This window comes from Neomonachus schauinslandi, chromosome 2 (genome assembly GCF_002201575.2).
Source record: "Neomonachus schauinslandi chromosome 2, ASM220157v2, whole genome shotgun sequence".
NCBI lineage: Eukaryota > Metazoa > Chordata > Mammalia > Carnivora > Phocidae > Neomonachus > Neomonachus schauinslandi.
In genome coordinates, this window is record NC_058404.1 from 65,037,320 (window position 1) to 65,052,624 (window position 15,305).

The 15,305-nt window shown below is 33.8% G+C and overlaps 1 protein-coding gene across 1 annotated transcript in view; it reads left to right on the forward strand.

Annotated features, from left to right (window-relative positions):
* NAF1 (nuclear assembly factor 1 ribonucleoprotein) overlaps positions 1-14,278 on the forward strand; it is a 39,048-nt gene extending 24,770 nt beyond the window's left edge. The window contains exons 5-8 of the mRNA XM_021698876.2: positions 3,246-3,406; positions 6,545-6,596; positions 9,536-9,638; positions 13,410-14,278. Of these exons, the coding sequence (XP_021554551.2) occupies positions 3,246-3,406; positions 6,545-6,596; positions 9,536-9,638; positions 13,410-13,843 (750 nt within the window). The 3' untranslated portion in view covers positions 13,844-14,278. The remainder of the gene's footprint in view (positions 1-3,245; positions 3,407-6,544; positions 6,597-9,535; positions 9,639-13,409) is intronic.
* Positions 14,279-15,305: the final 1,027 nt, after the last annotated feature.

The window sequence follows — 15,305 nt, forward strand, 5'->3', positions numbered from 1 at the left end:
CTGTATTATTTTGATACAGTGGTTTATTTTCTCCTCCCTCAGCAACTTGTGAAGTAATAGTAACACACAGTGATTAGTGTAAAGTGATTGATAAGAGGTAATTCTGAATGGCTGTGAGGGGTTCATTTCCCCCTTTCCCCTTTTGGTAGGTTAGCCAAAAAGTGGCTCAGCTGGAACAACCATAAGGCCTTTGTTAATGGCATTCTTTGAAGGCTGTTCTCAGAGCAGAAGTATGCAGATCTTGGCTCTCCATTTGCACAGTCTTCACCATTATTCCTGGGCCTGGAGAGTCTTTGATCTGTTTCTCGTTACCTGTAGAAACTAGGATTACTTCGTCCCTCTTAGGCTAACCAATAAGTATATAATGTGTGTGTGTGTGGAGATGGGAGAGTGCAGCTTATTCTCTCTCTTGGAGTGCTCTCTGCGCGTGTCTAGCCAGCTGACTCAGGCTGGTCTCCAGCCGCTAGAACTTTGGCCATGCAGCATACAGAACACCTAAGCCTAGATTATGCTATGAAATGAGAATTTGGGGGAATGAATTTACTTCTCTGCTTGTCAGTTTTTTTCCTAATAGACCTTATACTGTATCTGTATAATGTGATAGTGGTATGTGTTTGTGATCTCTCTGTGTGACAAGAATCCTTTGAGGTCTTTTAGCAGAAAGATACTGCTTTTGAATAAGAGATGGTAAGTATTATAAGCTAGAGCCAAGTGGAAAGACACTGAAAACTACCTTTCAAATGACAGGGCAAGTATAAAACATTAGTTGGATTAAATTTTTATGAGTATTTCTACGGGATATATACTGTTATTTAAAGTATAAGGAAAGCTTCTTGCCTACCTTAAAGTAAATATCTTAAGACATTAGATATCCTGAGTTTTGTTCCTTACACTGTTGTCTCAGCCATATTCCTTCCTTTCCTTTTATCTGTAGTCAGGTAGTTTGGAACTTGCAGAATCTGCAAAGGCAGGTCTGAAGAGTGAGCCAGGATGCAAGGTTTAATGAAACTATGAGATGAAGTGGGCTGGCCCGACCCCTACTTTGTCTGAGGTTGCTCTTCAGAGTTTAGCTCTCAGGTATTAGCCGATCTAAAATCTATACTTTTTAGCTTATAGTAATTTAAAATATTGTTAAACCTTTTTTTCTGTAACTCTGGATTAGCTAAATTGCTTATGTCAACTCAGTCAAGTGTTCCATGGCTATTCGAGGTAGGAGCATAAATACTTCTCAGTTTTGGTGTAAGACATGTATGGATTCCTTAAAGTAGCTTCCTGTTACCTGTTGTATGTGGAATTATTTTACTTAAAACCTTGTAATGATTTTATCATTAGGTATAACTCATTAACACTTGAGATCTTAAGAATAGTCAACCAAGTATGCTTTGATTTTATCAAGGCATTTTGAATGTCACTTACATTTTAGTTCAAACCAGTCTCTGTGTAAGCCTGAAGCTATTCAGGCATTTCTCTAGTGAAATCATTTCTCAGTTAGGAACTGGAATTATTTCATCCAGGAAACCAATCATTGGGGAACAGCTTTATGTACCAGGTTGCTAACCGTGATTATTATATCTTTATGGGAAATTTTTCTAAACAAATTTTTTATCCCTGTCCAAACTTGAAGAATCAGATTTGTCACTATTTATCAAAGGAGTTTAAAAAAGAATTGTTTTAAGACTTTTTAAAAAGTGACAAGATAATCCATTACTTTATGTAATGTGAACCAGTAAGAGTGGTGTTGCGGTATATCCTCTGTCCTTTGCAGTTCTAGTTGGAAGAGGTCTTCGAGGTCTACTCTTTGTATCTAAATCCCTCAAAGCAAATTTGCTGTTTTCTTTTAAAATTAAAAAAAAAAATTATGCTATTAGTGTTGCTTCAGAATATGTTGGCATTTTAATTGTATTGAATACTACTAGTTGTTTTGGGGGTACGGGGTACTCATTGCCTTCAGAATATTGGTACCCTGATAGGTGAACTGTTTTATGCCTCACTGAAAATTAATAAAAATCCTGAATAGTATACTTAAAGAGAATAAAATGAGAATATTTACTATCAAAAATGAAGAGCTGATAATGTACTAAAACAGGCATTTTCAGTACACTTGGTTTAAAATGGTCCAAGCTATTTGGAAAATTATTTAGTAATTTATATCCAGAGTTTTAATAATAATCATACTCTTGGCTCCAATAATTCCACCCCTTACAAATAGATTTTTGGGAAACCTAAAGTATAGAAATTTACATAAAAGCATGTTTATCAGGGCATCATTTATTATATATTGAACAAATTGGAAGCTCCCTAAATGTGCTTATTTATGAGACAAGTTAAATCATGCCAGATCTATAAAGGAGTTATTGATATAGCTACTGAAATTATACTTACGAAGAATATTTATAACATGGAAAAACTTAATGCAACTTTAGTTTTTAAAAGGGAACAGTATACAAAACCATAATGTGGTCTCAGAAGAAAAGAATTAGAAGACTAGAAAAGTTGAACACTGACACTGGTCATGGTCTGGTTTCTATAGCATACATATATTTACTATCAGAAACATTTTTCAAAGAATTTAGGTATTTGAGAAGAGTTTGAAAACAAGAGGCTTCCTTTAATCATTCACAAAACATTTTCAGAAATAAAATGTGTCTGTACTAAAAGCAGTTCCTTTATATAAAAGTTAAAGGCTGTATAAGCTTCTTTGGTTTTTGAGAAATAAGCAACTTCAAGTTCAAATCTACTTTTCTAAGTTTTGAATTAGAAACAGTTGTGGTTTAATTTTATGAAAAATGTTAACTACTGTATGGAAACAGCAGAAATGATTAAATACCCACTAAAGCAGAAGCTTGCTTTTAAGTTTCGTGTTATAAGATCCCAAGTGACAGCATTTTATTTCTCAAAAGTTACCCATTGTGATTCTTCATACTTTACAACTTAAATGAGGAATGATAAAAAAAACTTCATAATTTGTCTCTAATTCATACACCACCAAGATGATTTGAATTTAGCAATTAACAAATTTGCTACACTTGCTTTAAATTCTCATAAAAAGGAAATCTGGAATGAGTTGATGCATTTATAATCAAAATATGAAGACTGTGAGTATGCAAAAATGACTTAAATATAAATACAATTTTATTCTGACATGACAAAATTACCTTGTTATAACAATTATCAATTTTTTAAAAATTACTTTCTGAGTTATTATTTTGCATATTAAAGGTCTTTACGTTTCTTCTGTTTTATAGATATTTGAGATATTTGGACCTGTCGCACATCCATTTTATGTGTTACGGTTTAATTCTTCAGAGCACATTGAGAGTAAAGGTATTAAAATAAAGGATACTATGTATTTTGCTCCATCAATGAAAGACTTCACCCAGTACATATTCACAGAAAAACTTAAACAGTAAGTATGTTACTGACACGTTACTTGTTGTCTGCTTATTTAATTTATATTTTACGAATAATTTTCAGTGAAGGTAGTTTCTTGTTAAGTATCTGTGTTCCAAAGCATTCATTTATTTTCCTAATAACATCTCTGAAAGCTACAATTTGTTATCAGATTTTACAGGTAGAGATGATTTTTATCTTTTACCCAAAATGACATAATCAACTAGTAGGACTACATTTAGGCCATATAAAGTTTCTGAATTCTAATTCATATTTTTTTCCATGACATACCTTTTTTTTATAAACATGCTACTTCAGCATTAGTATTACCACTTAAAAAGAATTCATTTCCATTTTAAATAGAATTATTCCTTGGATTTCATTATAGGCTTAACTGTTTAATAAAACTTGGTAATTCTCAAGAAAAAGAAATTAATAAATTTCTGGTTGCTTATAGATTGTAAATTTATAGAAGAGAGAACAAAAATATGCCCCTAAAAAGTTGTGAATCAAGTTGATAAACAGGGTTGATTTCTTTCTTTCTTTCTTTCTTATTTTTTAAATTTATATTTATTTTTTTGGGGGGGAGGGTGCATGTGCAGCACACGTGCAACCAGGGAGAGGGGCAGAGGGAGAAGCAGACTCCCCACTGAGCAGGGAGCCCTATGTGGAGCTCGATCCTGGGACCATAGGATCATGACCTGAGCCGAAGACAGACGTTTAACCGACTGAGCCACCCAGGCGCCCCTAAACAGGGTTGATTTAACCAACAAACTACTGCTTTCCATTTTGTGGATGCTAAATGATGCCTGTGACATGTGGGTAGTAATATTTCTGCATGTTTATGCTACTCATTAATTGTGCATTTTCCATGTATTATTTGTGTTGCTAAGTGTTAGCTGTAAAGCTGCTTATATCAGTTGAACTTGTTATTATAATCATATAATTTATTTTTGATAAATCAGTGGTATATGGTTCAAGTAGAATAGTTTTTTCAGGAAAAAAAAAAGTTGAATGCTTTGGAAAGATGTAATGAATATGAGCCACTAAAAATATTGTAAAATTAGTAGGAGTGGAAGAAACACTAAGAAAGATAGGGGGAAGGGTGGGGATCTAAAAAGATTTTGCACTCAGTTTGACACACAACTCCCTTTTAGGTCTAGCTGTCTTTTGATGGGAAACTTGAAGTGTAGTTGAAGCAGTAGGAATGTGTTTTTTGCAGAACAGAGAGGGGAACTTCAGTCAGTGAGTAGCCTTACTGCTACCTCAAAAGTACTAGTCCCCATTGCATGGTGTAAAATCTCTAAAGCACTTATATATTAAATCAAGTCTCTGAATTTCATTTATCATAATTCATTAAACTCATGCTTAAGAATCCACATAATTATCTGAGGAACATTTTGCCTAAGTTCTTCAGGTTGGTAAGGTTGATTTTTCTAAGTAATCGCTGAAAAGAAAGGTAAATTAAGTAGAAAAATCGTGTTTTAAAATCATGCCTTAAATAGGTGGCATTTCATTCTGCTTTAAATATTAGGATGTTGCTGTGGATATGTGATTTTTCGGCTTTTAACAAAAATATTTTAGCTTAAAACAGATAAACTTGAAAAGCTTCTCTAAAGACATTTATTAAATAGATTTTAAACAAGAGAAGTCTGTGTTCTTGATTTGCAAGAATAAGAGTTTTTTCCTGCAAAGAAACAATAAACTAAATTGGGAAATTAGGCCCACCCAGCAGAAGCCCCATTTAACAAAGTTTTTTTTTTTATTCTAGACTGCAATTTGGTGTCTGCATGGGCACTCAGTAGAGTACTTTGCCTTTGAGGTAGAGAAGGTCACCTCCTCTAGTTTATCCACCTCTTGTAAGGCTATTTTAATTTTAGCTTCCCATGAACTTATTCTTGTTGAAAGTGCTTTTTGAAATGTTGTTTGATCTCTTCTTTAGTAGATTTTGATTTTCTGTGGTAAATGCGCTATTGGGGAACTTTCCCCATTTATGTCTTTAAACCCCATAGGCCGTGTGATGGCATATATGCAAAAAGGAGTACTGGAGCTATGTTAAATGCATAGGTGTAAACTGGTCATTAACGAGTAAGCTTTTTTTTTTTTGATTGTAGAAAAATCATTGATAATGCCCCATGTACAGTGTCAAAAGTTCTGAATCAAAATTTTAGAGCAGACTTAATGATATTCCTATTCTGCCAGCCCACTGACATCTGTACATTGGTTTTTATGGATTGTGGTTTAATATATTAATGATTTTAATGAATTAAATCCTGAGAATCTCATTTGTTTTTGGGATCTAGTTTAAAGCAGTGAGGACAACGTCTACTCCTAATATTTTATAATATTTTAATGTAACCGAGTAACAAGATACTGTCAAACTTACAAAATCAAAAAGATTAAAAAGATAAAGGTGAGCTTTCAGAAATCATAGTCATACTTAATAATATATGTATTTTTGTTCATTGTAGAGTATAAAACTTTCCACTAAAAGTAGTTAGTGCTTGTGATTATACTGTCTTTCAGACTCTTCAGAATTCTTTCTCCTTACCAAATGAGATAGCTTTTATTCCACCCTCTCTGCTTTGAGGAATACTGTTGGAATAAGCTTTGGTTACTCATGGAATATTGTTGATATTCCTCAGGTAAATAGAGGAAGAAGAATTTCATGTTGTTACCTCTACCGTTAAACCTGTAAAATCTTAAGGGAATGCCTCCTGGTCATTTTTGTGTCCTTAGCACCTGAAACAGTGTGTCTGACCTATAGTTGGTGTAGAATAAGCATTTGTTGAGGTGAGCTTTATGAACTGAGCTCAGGTATCATGAAAGTATCAGTCAAAGTCATAGCATCTAGAGATGCTTATGAACTGCAAAGCCAATTTCCTCTGCACACCATAGTCTTGGCTTCTCATTCTCATTCCCCCAGTCCTAATATTTTATATGTGTCCAGATTTTGTGTTTTTCTTAGGAGCTTCCCACATCTTCTGAAACAAGGTGAAGAACATATACATGGTCGTTTATTTTTTGCTCTTATTTTCATGTATATTATAAAATTAAGGATTGAGCTCATGTCTTCTACTTATTTTCTATACTACTGAGTTATAAACACAGAATCTTAAGTACTTCATGTTTTCTTTTAACTTTCTCTTTCTAGGGATAGGGGATCGGATGCATCATGGAAGAATGATCAGGAACCACCACCAGAAGTAAGTATAAATCTCTTTACATAATATTTTAGGAAGTAAAGCAGGATTTAATTTTTTTAAGATTATTTATTTATTTGAGAGAGTGTGCGCTCACAAGTGAGGGGGTGGGGGCAGAGGGAGAAGGGGAAGTGGGGCTCGATCCCAGGACCCTGAGATCATGAACTGAGCTGAAGGCATATGCTTAACTCACAGCCACCCAGGCACCTCAGAACTTAATTTTATAAATTCATCTTGACCTTAAGGAGGTCTTTTCATGGGGCGCCTGGGTGGCTCAGTCGTTAAGCGTCTGCCTTCGGCTCAGGTCATGATCCCAGGGTCCTGGGATCGAGCCCCGCCTCGGGCTCCTGCTCGGCGGGAAGCCTGCTTCTCCCTCTCCCACTCCCCCTGCTTGTGTTCCCTCTCTTGCTGTGTCTCTCTCTGTCAAATAAATAAATAAATAAAATCTTTAAAAAAAAAAAAAAGGAGGTCTTTTCATGCTGCCTGGCAGTCATACTGCCATCTGTGGGAGCATGTACTCTCCCCTTCTCCCAGATGACTATTTTATATCCCTCAGTAAGAGTTTTTGATTGATCATTGCAGGAAAAAAAAAATATTTTCAGTCATATTTTAATAAGTACCAGTTTATTATTTTCCTTGTAATTTCCTATTTTTAAAAATCAGTTTTGTTGACATCTGGTAAAGGCAGAATTGTCATTATTTTAAAAAATTTTATTTTTTAATATATTAACCGTATGGGACATGAATACATTTAATGGTGCCTATAATAAGCTGCCTTTCTTTTGGAAGTACAAAATCATTAGAATCTACCTACCTCTCCAGTTTTTATAATATAATTACATTCCTAAAAAGAGGATTCTTAATTTTCTTTCTTGAATCCATGCCAGCAAGATTGTTTTTCCCTGTTTATTTATTTATTGATGTAGTGTTCCATGATTCATTGTTTGCGTATAACACCCAATGCTCCATTCAGTACGTGCCCTCCTTAATACCCATCACCAGGCTAACCCATCCCAGCAAGATTAATTTTATGTCTCAAGTAACTTGATGTACAGTTTTTCTAGAGATGTGGAATAGTCAGGAATAATCTGTAGGGTTATTTAACTTTCCATGGAGATTTTCTTTTTTTTTTTTAAGTTATTAAAATATAAAAATTGCAGCAATAAGTATATACATTTCTTGGAAATCGTATGAATATATACACTATAGGGGAAAATATAATTATAAGTGAGAGTTTTTAAACATACTCAGGAATTCTGATGAAGTTTTATAGTATATAAATTTATTGGGTTTGTAGATTTAACTTCATTCATTTTAGATGTTCTCAAGCAGTGCTGAAGATTCATATTAATTTCTAATTTTGCTGAGGCATGAATCAGGTAACGCTGACTTACAGGTTCACTTAACCAGTGAGTGATCCTAGTTTAGTATCCACAATGCCATGGGATTATGTTTTCTAATTTATGTTGAATATACATGTGATTTCTGTTAAGGCTCTGAAGGTTCCCTTAATGTTCTTAGTTATGTTTAGGTCATCTTCAGTAATTACTGAGGTTACATGTTTTTAAAGTATTTGAGAAAATTCACAAAGGTCTTAAAACATATTTCTTGTGAAATGAAAGTATCCTAATACATCTCTGTTGTTTTAGACCTCAGCTTTGAAGTTGCTAATTATGGTAATGTTGTTTATAAAATATGTGTGGTTAATTTTAAAATTAAATCCCAGCATACTTCATGGTGTGTTTTATTTTGTTTTTGTCTTTGTTTTTGAAGTAGTTGACTGAATGTCCTTTAATTCTGTAATAGGGGAAAACTCTTTGAGATTTTAAAGTTTATTTTATTATGAAATTTTGTAGTATAGAATTATTGCCTGACGTTAATCATAGGTTATGTATAGGCATGCATCTTCTTCACTTTGGTATTCATTTTTAATACATGAATATATAATTTGTAGTTGAATAAATGTGTCTCAGTGCAAATTTAATATGTATACAAGAAACATGTGAATTTTTTTCTGACTTTAGGAGGTGATAGCAAAATATTGCCGAAGCAATCTCTAAAACAATGCCAATTAAAATCCTTTAATACTTTCCTCCTGCTCTTAGGACATGCCCAGTGACTGGGACATAAAGTTCTTTATTCTCCAATTTTATCATATCTGATTTCACTATATAAGAAGCTTTTGCTTTGCTTTACAAAACCAGTTTCATGTCTCAAATGTGCCCTGCCTTTGCACATATTCCCGCTCCTTGAAATTTTCCTTTCCTTTATTCACTGCTAATTCATCATTAGAGATTTATCTTGAGTTTATCTTTTAAAGATAAAGATATTATCTAAGCCTTTCCCTGCAGCCCAGTCTAAATTGCATCTGCAGTGATTTTCTCTTTCCTTACTTTGCTTTATTTATTTACAGCCCTTACTATGCTTGACATTATATTATTAAAAGAATTAATACCTATAGAATGTTCAGAACAGTGCCTGTCATATAATGGGTATGTATAAATTTTTGAATGAATGAAAGATAAAACATTCTCTTCTATTTTTGTATTAGTTCTGATCATTGATGTTATTTGCATGTTCCTAACTGTTCTTCCCTTTAGCATTGTTGACATTCTTGACTCAAGCTTGAAGTCAGTCTTCTAGCTAGGGAATACCCATATCTGAAGGTTGTTAAAGATTGGCCTTTTAAAGTTACCTATCTGTGCAAAAAAAGAATTATCTATCCAAAACTTTCTAGGAAAAAGAAAAGCCTTGAGTACTCTGGCCTGTGTTAATTAAGAGTCATAAATAGTTAATTCAGATATTACTAGAAAATACTACATATCAAAAAGTAATACTCTTTCAGGGTCAGTGTTAAATAATAGGCCTATCCTTCTCACTTCCAAGTATGTACCAATGAATTGGTAAATCCATTTGACGTAATTATATTTTTCCTCTGCAAGGCCTTAGATTTCAGTGATGATGAAAAGGAAAAAGAAGCCAAACAGAGGAAAAAATCTCAGATTCAGGGCCGGAAAAAATTCAAGTCTGAATCTAATGAATCAAGTGAGTAAATGCAATATATAGTAATTTTTTATCTTCACTTAACATTTATATAAGTCGATAACTAATAAAATTGAAGGAAACATGTGGGATCTCTCTTTACCTCGTGGCATTCATCTAACATAGGAGGCTTTACACAATACGAGATATGGCAGAGGAGAGTCATGAGGGATATTCAGTGTTAGTTTTTCAAGCTTAAGTATGTAAAAATGGCTTCTAGGGGTAAAACTAAGCCTTGTTAGTCATTTGTGCATATAGGCACTTTTTTCCTTAAGAAACCTCTTTGCTTCCATATTTAGAATTAAATGATAGGGTACTTAATACCTAAATCAAAGTATTTTATTTTTTAACATGCATTTCCATTCATTATGCCTTTCAAATTTTAAAGGAAACTTTAAAAAAAGTTAAACTTTTTATAGATTCACACACAGTTGTAAGAAATAATTGAGATTTTCTTGCATGTCCATTACCCACTTTCCTGAAATGGTAACACATTGTAAAACTATACAGTACAATATCACAACCAGGATATTGACATTGAGACAATCAAGATACAGAATATTTCCACCACAGAAAAGGATCCCCCATGTTGCCTTTTTATAGTCACTCCCACTTCCCTCCCTCCCACCTCCTTAACTTCTGGCAATTACTAATTTGTTCTCCATTTCTATAATATATTTTGTCGTGTCAAAAATGATTACATAAATAGAGCCACACAGTATGTTACCTTTAGGGATTGGCTTTTGTCACTGAACATAATTTCCTGGAGATTCATCCAGATCGTTTTATGTGTCATGTTTGTTTCTTTTCATTTAGGAGTGTAGTATTCCATGGTATGACTATACTACTGGTTGTTTACCAGTCATGAGTTGAAGGACATCTGGGTTGTTAACATTTTTTGGTTACAGGAATAAAGTTGTTTTATGTATTTGTGTTCAGATTTTTGTGTGAATACAGCTTTTCATTTATCTGGGATCAATGTCTAAGAATAATTGCTGGATTATGTGGTAGTTGGATTCCCATGACCAGTGTTATGAGTGACTCAGTTTCTCTGCTTTCTTACCAACATTTGGTTTTGTCACTTTTTTATTTTAGTCATTCTGATAGGTGTGTAGTGATATCTAATTGTGATTTTAATTTGCATTTTCCTAATGGCTAAAGATTTTGAACATCCTTCCATGTCCTTATTTGCTATTTGCATATCTTCTTCAGTGATATATTTGTTCATGTCTCTTGCCCATTTTCTAACTATATTTCTGCTTTTTTGTTCTTGGAGTTACGAAGTTTGTACATAATTGTTCCAGCCTGTAACTTGTATTTTTATCCTCTCAAGAGGGCCATTTACAGGACAAAAGGTTTTAAATTCGATGAAGCCTAATTTATTGTTTTCCTTTTGTGGAGTCAGAATTTCTTGTCTAGACCTACATTCCAGATTTTTTCTTCTGTTTTTTTTCCTAAAAGTTTTCAAAGTTATTTTAGCTATTCTAGTTCCTTTGCTTTTCCATATGCATTTTATAATAATCTTCTCTATATTGGCAAAAGTCTTGCGGGGATTTTTTTTTTTTTTTTCCTTCTTAACTTGCTGGGATTTTAATGGGAGTCGTGTAAAACCTGTTTATTGGTTTGGAGAGAATTGATACATTAACTGTATTGAGTCTTCCATTGTGCAATAATGGTATACATCTCTATTAATTTAGATTTTTGGTTCTTTTCAGCAGCATTTTGTCATGTTTAGAATACAAATTCTGTTTTTTTTTTCATTAGTATACACCTAAATATTTAATTTTTCAAGTCATTGTAAATGGTTTTGCATTTTTAGTTCCAGTGTCCATGTTTTTGTTGCTAGAATATAGAAATAAAATTTATATTTGTACATTTAGCTTATATGTTGTGACCTTGCTGAACTCACTAGTTTTAGGAGTTTTTTCTTTGAGATTTTCTGCTTAGCCAACTATGTCAGTTGCAAACAGGGAGAGTATTCTTTCTGTTTTTGTTTGTGGGTGGTTTTCATTTATCTGGGATCAATGTCTAAGAATAATTGCTGGATTATGTGGTAGTTGGATTCCCATGACCAGTGTATGAGTGACTCAGTCACAGTTTCTGGGGGTTTTTTTTGTCTCCCTTTCTTTCTTTTACTAGCTCTAGCTTCTGGCACTATGTTGAATAAAATGTGCTTTGTTCTTGATCCTAGGAGGAAACATTGTTTTTCATCATTAAGTATAATTTAGGTATAGGGGTTTTGTAGATGTTCTTTATCAAGTAAATTCCCATCTATTCCTATTTTTTGGAGATTTTTAAAAAAAAAATCTGTTAAATTTTGACAGTACTATGATAAGATGACATGATTTTTTGTCGGTAGCCTGTTAAGGAGATTACACTGGTTTTAAAATATTGAACCAGCCTTTGCATCGCTGGAATAAACCAGAGGTGGTCATAGTGTATAATTCTTTATATGTATATTGTTGAATTCTCTTGTCTCTTTCTCTGATGATTTTCTTTGTTCTGAAATCTATTTTATCTGATATTAATGTAGCTACTCCTTTTTTTTTTAAAACAAAAAGATTTATTTATTTGATAGTGAGCACTAGCAGGGGGAGCGGCAGAGGGAGAGGGAGAACCAGACTCCCCACTGAGCAGGGAGCCCAACATGGGGCTCGATCCCAGGACCCTGGGATCATGACCTGAGCTGAAGGCAGATGCTTAACCGACTGAGCCACCCAGGCGTCCCACTACTCCTTTATTTTGATTAATGTTTGCATGTTGTAGCTTTCACTATCCTTTTACTTTCAACCTGACTATATCCTTCGAAATGAGTATTTTGTAGACATATAGTTGGGTTATGTTTTTTAATCCACTCTGCCAGTCATTCCCTGTGTTTTAATTGATGTATTTAGACCATTCATATTTAATGTAATTATTGATGTTTTAGGGCTGGTCTGCCCTTTTCCATTCATTCGCTCTGGTTTTCATTTCTGTTTTCTTTTATCTGACTGCTTGTCAGCACTATAACATTTTTTAGAATTCCATTTTGATTTATCTGTAGTGTTTTTGAATGTATCATTTTGTATGATTTTTTTCAGTAGTTATTAAATTTAGGTATTAAATTGTATATACGTTACTTATCACAATCAACTGGTGTCATTGTTTTGCCAGTTTGTGTAGAACTTTACCTCTTTATGTCCCTTTATTTTCTCTAGTTTATAATGTGAATTGCCTTAAATAGTTCATATATACAATTAGAATCATGTTACCAATTACATTTACTTCAACCATCAAACATTTAGAAAATTCAAAGAAGGACATTTTATTGTATTTACTCATATTTTTGTCGTGTTCTTCCTTCCTGATGTCTCAAGTTTCTTTCTTTTACTGTTTCTGCTTAGAGAACTTGCTTTAGTCATTCTATCAGTGTAGATCTGCTGGAGATAAATTAATAGTTTTTCTTCATTGTAGAATATCTTTAGTTTTCCTTTTTTCTTGAGGATATTTTCATTCCGTTTAGAATTCTGGATTGAGTTTTCTTTCAGCACTTGAAAATGTTGAGCCACTTTCTTCTGTCCTCTATGGTTTCTGATGATACATCTGTTGTCCTTCCTGAGCCTCTGGCCTTTTGGATTCATTAAAAATTGATAATTTTAAGCCTTATGCTTTTTAAGTTACCATAAGACAATACCAGAAGTTAAAGAAAAGGCATTTTTGAAATTTTAAGCAGTGTTTTTTGATGTACTAAAATTAATTTTAATTTTGTTTTTATGCTTTTTTCTTCACTCAAAGGTGAAAATTTTTCAGAAGTACATCAGAATTGGAATGTTCATAGCTCTGCTTCAGAGCATTCAAAAGGATATCGTAACAGAGAATTCTCACGAGGATTTTCCCGGGGTAGATATCCTCGACCTTGCCACGGCAGGCCTCCATCGCCACAGTTTTATAACTCCGAGCATATGGTGTTTCAGGAGACTTCAGGATTTCCACCTCAGAGACAAGAGAATCCTATCATGCCACAGTATCCCTTTCCTCCTCCAGTGTTTGACATGCACAGTTTTTCACTCCCTCCTCCTCTACCACCACTCCCTCCACCTCCACCACCTGCATCTGTAAACCTGGGGTGGGCTGCACCTAACATGGCACCTCATCCATTAATTCCCTTACCATACTCCATTCCCCCCCCCCCCCCCACCACTGCCTCCACCCCCCTCTTCTGGGGATAGTACTTCTTCCCATTTTGGATCCTACTACTAGGTGACTGTATACGTTTCTGGAGAAATCTGGATTTTTTATATTATATGGGAAGAATTTTTTTTTTTTTTTTAAGAAAGCAGTTAGGGAGCTAGATTTTTAACATTGTAAAATACTAAATGATTCCTTCAGTTGTAAGTTGATATATATTTGTAATCTTTGTGAAATTGTATCCATATGAAAATTTCACTTTTGTGGAGGAGAAAATCTAACTATGTAATATTTAATTAAAACTGAATCCATGTTTTCCCTATCCCTGCTCAATTTAACAATGTATATAGGTCTAATAGATCTGGAGCAACTTTCATCATGGGTTAAAAGATATTGAACACATCGATTGTCTTCTTGGTATATCTGAAAATAAGATGTTGAAGTCTTATTGAGAGTCTTTAAAATAAACTATTTTTACAAATGTATACTTTGAAAAGTGATTCTGATTGTCAATGCAATTTACCAGTAACTGTAAATGTCTTTTTTATTGTTATGTTAATCACCATACATTATATCATTAGTTTTTGATGTAGTGTTCCATGGTTCATTGTTTGCTTATAACACCCAGTGCTTTAGAGAGGGAGAGAGAGAGAGAGAGTGTGGTGGAGAGGAGCGGAGGGAGAGGGAGTCCCAGGCAGACTCTGCACCAAGTGCACAGCCGGACACGGGGCTTGATTCCACAACCTGAGGTCACAACCCAAGCTAAAACCAGGAGTTGGACATCAACCCACAGTGCCACCCAGGTGCCCCCACTCTTTTAAAAAAAAATAAAATAAGGATACAGAAAAGAAAACTCCTCAATATTGGTAGATGTTCTGACTATAAAGTTCACATTGATTAATTATGCATAGGCAAGCTTTTCATTATCTATACAGGTTTCTAGAACTTAGGCATTATTCAGTAGACTTTACTATTAATTAAAGGGACACAGTGGTTATTCATAATAAAATATAATATTCACAATGAAGTAGATGTAACCCCATATTAGGACACTGTCTTCTATATCTATTTTCCAGATTCTCACATGCCTGGCACAGATTAGGTGCTTAATAAGTATTTATTGAATGACTGAATTTAGAGCTTTTAATTAAATTACCACTAAATGTTATTTTACCTCGTGAAATGTAAATGCAAAGAAAATTATGGAATTTTAGAAATAGAAGAGGCCTTAGAAGTAGTTTAAACTAGTCCTCATTTAGCAGGTAATGAGGAACTTAACTAAGGGTTCCAATTTAAGTAATTTAAGATAACTCAATGGGATGACAAGGAGTTGAACCTAGTTTTCTTGATTTTCACATCAGTACCTCTTATTAAATTGTTGCTTCCCAATCTTTTATTCCTTGACACTCTTAGAAAATAGTATTTTTATGCACATCATTGGGGTAATCTGGAGATCATTCATCACAACCCCATGGACTGGTTGCACACAGGCCCTTCACGTCC